Source organism: Myotis davidii, unplaced genomic scaffold (assembly GCF_000327345.1).
Source record: "Myotis davidii unplaced genomic scaffold, ASM32734v1 scaffold1421, whole genome shotgun sequence".
NCBI classification, from domain to species: domain Eukaryota; kingdom Metazoa; phylum Chordata; class Mammalia; order Chiroptera; family Vespertilionidae; genus Myotis; species Myotis davidii.
In genome coordinates this window covers 645,729-650,339 of record NW_006291550.1, presented here as the reverse complement: position 1 = coordinate 650,339, position 4,611 = coordinate 645,729, and the positions used below count along the sequence as shown (strand labels likewise).

The window sequence follows — 4,611 nt, the reverse complement described above, 5'->3', positions numbered from 1 at the left end:
TTAGAGGGTGATGGGGGTCTACGCCTCTGGCCAAGGCATCAGGCCTGGGCAAGGGGCAGAGCCAGCAATCGGAGGGGTCTGGGGGTCCCCTGCCCAGGACTGACGCCTGGGCCAGAGGCATCAGGCCTGGGCTGGGAGCAGAACCAGTGATGGGGGGAAATGAGGGTCCTCTGCCTAGGCCTGATGCCTCTGTCAGAGGCGTCAGGCCTGGGCAAGGGGCTGATCCTGCGATTGGAGGGTGATGGGGGTCAACGCCTGAGGGCTCCCAGTATGTGAGAGGGGGCAGGCTGGGCTGAGGGACACTCCCCCCCCACACACACCCAGTGCACGAATTTCGTGCACGAGGCCCCTAGTAGAGTGATTATTTGGCTACTTACACTGGTGTTCAGGGAAGCCTCTCTGAGTTTTAAATTGGAACCTAAAAAAAGCAAAACATCAGTCATGCAGAGGAGTGTTGGCAGCATTTCAGGCCAATCGAAAGTGTCAGTGCCAGGACCCTAAGGCAGAAGCCTGCCTGGCCAATGTAAGAAACAGTATATACTGGCCAAGAGAGTGAGGTGAACTGAATTTGAAGAGGGTATCAGGGTACAAAGCTTCGCAGTCAGGGTAAAGGGGACTAGGTTACACTCTCAGTTCAACAGGAGACCTTGAAGGATTTTCAGATTAGGGGAGGAACGATCTGGTTTGCATCTTTAAATGACTATTCTGTTTGCTGCATAGAGAAAAGTTACAAGGAATCAAGACCAAATATGTAAAGGTCAGTTAGAAGGTTTTTGCAATGGTCCAGGTAAGAGATAACAGTGACTGGCGAGATGGTAGTAGGAAATGGAAGCAAGTAGTACAAAGATTCTGGGTATGTATTGGAAGTGGGTTCTATAGAACTTGCAGTGGACTGGAGGTAGAACATGAAAGAAAGAGAATATAATTAGGTTCCTGAGAACATTCAATTTAGAATATTTTAAGACAGACTTATGTACAAAGGAATTTACAAAGATATGAGTAGAGGGACTACAAGAAATGTAACCTGGGGCAAGTAGTGGCCAGGAGGTGGCCCCTAGGGCACTGAGGAAGGAAAGAATGAGATACTATTAAAATTGGGGAAGTGAAAACTTCCGGTGCAGTGGGCCACCTTAAAAGAGCAGTGGCCTTCCATGTCAGGAAACAGCCTCACAGGCAAGGAGAGACAGAAACAAAGACTCTGATCTTACTCTCCTCATCACTTCTGATTTCGTGATAGGACTTCCTTTTGGCCAAAACCACTGGAAGCCAGAACACAGAGAAACTCTATTATAGTCCTAGCAGGCCAGCATTCCATTTATGACAAAGTGTAAAAATAAAGATGGGGAGTACATCCAATTAGGGAAAATGGAAGTTACTGAAGGACATAAAGGATACCCCCTAGATTTTGGGGTAGTTGTTTACTGAGATGGGGGCATAGGGACAAGAGATACGGAGATCAGAGATTTTGTTTGATTTGGAAATGCCTATTGGACACCCAAGAGGAAATATCAAATATATAGTTGAATATGACTTGAAAATGATCTGCATATGGATGGAATTCATTCCACAAATCTGGATAATCTGAACTAGAGACAGATAAAGAAGAGAGGGAGACATAGGATCAAGCTCATGAAAGTTTGTGTCTATAACATGCTTGATTAGAAAAAGTCACTTTAATAGGAAGGCATGTGGACGCTTGTTCTGCTGAGCAATAGATGTGCATTTATGAGAAAATCAATATCTGAGAATGAATTGAAGGAAACTGCAGGAGAGAATCGTTCGCAGCACATCAGGGCCCAGCCTCTACATTACACTCAGCTGGGCCCTGACAAGCTGTCTTGCGTTGTTATCAGTAGAGGCCACCCTCAGCCCCACCCTTGCAGCCTCACTGTTGCCATAAGAACGAAGTGGCATTAAAGAATCGGCCCCTGCTGGAACTAATGTGCTCTGGAGATTTGTACCCAATTTGGCATCTTGTGAATAGTGCTTGGTGGTCTGTGCAGTGTATTCCCCCGAGACAAGTCTCCTAGATACAACACATTCAGGAGCCTGAGGTTTTAATAAATGATGTTGAAATGACACCGAAATTCTTCTGACATACCCCTTACCCAAGCCTAGCTCCCATGATCCCCAGCAACCCTATCCTACAACTATATCTGAGCGGAGTTCCTGACTTCAATGATTAAGTACAGCACTATGCTTTAATTCCAGCTTCTATTGATAAGTTTAACATCAGGGCACAAATTCATATTTAGATGGAGTTCCTTTTTATATCTAGGGAATTTTTTTGGGAAAGAAGAAGTTTTTAAGTTACATTATAAGTAATATCTAAGTAAAGACAGTCTAAGTAAAATTTTAAAAATATACACATCAGAATTAAAATAAAGCGAGACTCTATTTCCCAATATAAAAATGTATAGCATTTTTAGAACTGTGTTGATCCCTAGGTGAAATAAAATTTTTGCTGAAAATTCATAATTTTAATCCACACAGTATTTTGGGTAATGAAAACCACCCAGGAGCCTATGAACTTCATCTCTCAGTTAAGGATTACTGCTTTGCCCGGGAAGATCGAATTATCGGAATGACAGTGATTCAGCTACAGAGCATAGCAGAAAAGGGAAGCTATGGGGCATGGTATCCCCTTTTGAAAAATGTTTCTATGGATGACACCGGTTTGACTATTCTTAGAATACTCTCTCAGAGGACCAGCGATGATGTGGCGAAAGAATTTGTAAGACTTAAATCTGAAACAAGATCTGCTGAAGAGAGTGCTTGAAAGGAATACTGAAGATACCATCTTCGAGAATGCATAAACTATAATTGTTTGACTACTGCATGCATGTGCAAATACATGGGAATGTTTATTTCACTACATTTCGGTGTTTGCCAGTAATCACGTACAATGTCTACAAAGTACGTGGAAAACCTGCAGAACTTGTATACAGACCATCACTGGTCTTTGGGAAATAAATGTTCCATGAAGTGCCAAAATTATGATGTAAAGTGAAATATCCAGATCTTTTTAAATGTTTATTGCATCTCATTAACAATTTTTCACCCACTAAGCATACTGAAAAACAATTAAGTCTTTTCAGTTCATCTATTAGTTGTTTTTGTTAAATTGGTTTCAATTGCCCATAGATCAAAAAGATTTGTTACTCAAATTCTGTTTTATTTAGACTTACCTCATTGTAGATGTCTTAGAAATACCCTTTTCTATTATAACTGGAAATGCAGTCACCACTAGAAAGCATTTGTAATTTTATAGTTGAAGATATATTGTGATGATTTTTGCATACAAATTAAAATAGAAAAGGTGGGAAATATTTTATGCTGACCAGTTTCCAACCTTTCTGAAATATCACTGTGAAGAAATGCTATTAAAGCAAACTTATACAAAGCAATGCTAAATAGTTTGTTAACAATGTTTGATATATTGACAAAACTTTGTTCTTCAAAACTGCCACAGCCACATCACATTTGTTAAAAAGGTAAGTTGATGCACTTGCCACCTAGCATTATGTCTTGGCTTTATCAAATTTAATTCTTTACAAAGTCATGTAATGGAAAGTTTTTTTAAAAAAATATCTATCATAAGTAACTACCATTAGTGTTTTCCCTCTGACAGATATGACTAACTCCTTAATTACTTAGCACTGTAATCAGTTAAATGCTTTTTTTCTTTTAAAAATATTCAACGATTTGTACTAAATACAGCATTACTATATATTGCACTGGAACACAAAGCCTTGTCTTCATCTACTTAATGAAAAATGTAAAACAGAATCTAAAGAAATTGCTTACAATCTTGTAATTTATGTTATTTATAAGACCAAGATGCATCAGATGAAATAGGAAAACAATAACTAAGTTGGATTTTGAATATGAAATACTTCATGAATATTTGCATTTGCTGTATCTTTATGGTTTGACTTTTTGGAGTCTATCTAAATAGTTGGCTGTAGAACAGTACTTTGAAACATGCGCATAACTGTTAGTGGACAACATATACCTGCAGAAACAAGAACCAATTACAATGATTGTGTTTTGTGAACAAGCTGGTCTGGTATGTTAAGAACAAAATTAATATTATCCTGAATCTCAGAACCATTCTGCTACTGGATGTGAAAACACAGACCAGTGAAATCCACTAATTCATGTTAAATTGTTAGGCAATTGCTTTGTTAATGACTTCTCCAAATGCATAGTGCAATGTGATCCTGTGGCATATGCATTAATAAATGGATGTATATTGAGAACATGCAACACTTTATTGTATTTGCTGCCTTCTTATTTAATTCAAGAAGCATCATTTCATTATTTAGGAATAAAAACTCCAGTGTTTTTTGTTTGTTTGTTTTTTACTAGCTAGAACAATCTTCACATTGTTTGGTTCTAATATCTTATTAGAATTTGAAAGATACTTTCCAGGACTTGTATTCATGGAAACAGCTACATACTATAAAATAATGACCCTGAAAACAAAAAAGAACTGATGTCTCCAGCAGTGTGTCTCTCAATACTGTTAAGCACTATAAGAAAGTCAATATTCATCATATAAACAAGCAACATGAAAAAATGTTTCCTTATTTTAGTGAAGGATTCACT

General features: G+C 38.6%; 1 protein-coding gene across 1 annotated transcript in view; it reads left to right on the top strand.

Annotated features, from left to right (window-relative positions):
- UNC13C (unc-13 homolog C (C. elegans)) overlaps positions 1–4,271 on the top strand; it is a 158,091-nt gene extending 153,820 nt beyond the window's left edge. Inside the window, exon 18 of the mRNA XM_015564757.1 lies at positions 2,494–4,271. Within this exon, the coding sequence (XP_015420243.1) occupies positions 2,494–2,779 (286 nt within the window). The 3' untranslated portion in view covers positions 2,780–4,271. The remainder of the gene's footprint in view (positions 1–2,493) is intronic.
- The last annotated feature ends 340 nt before the right edge of the window (positions 4,272–4,611 follow it).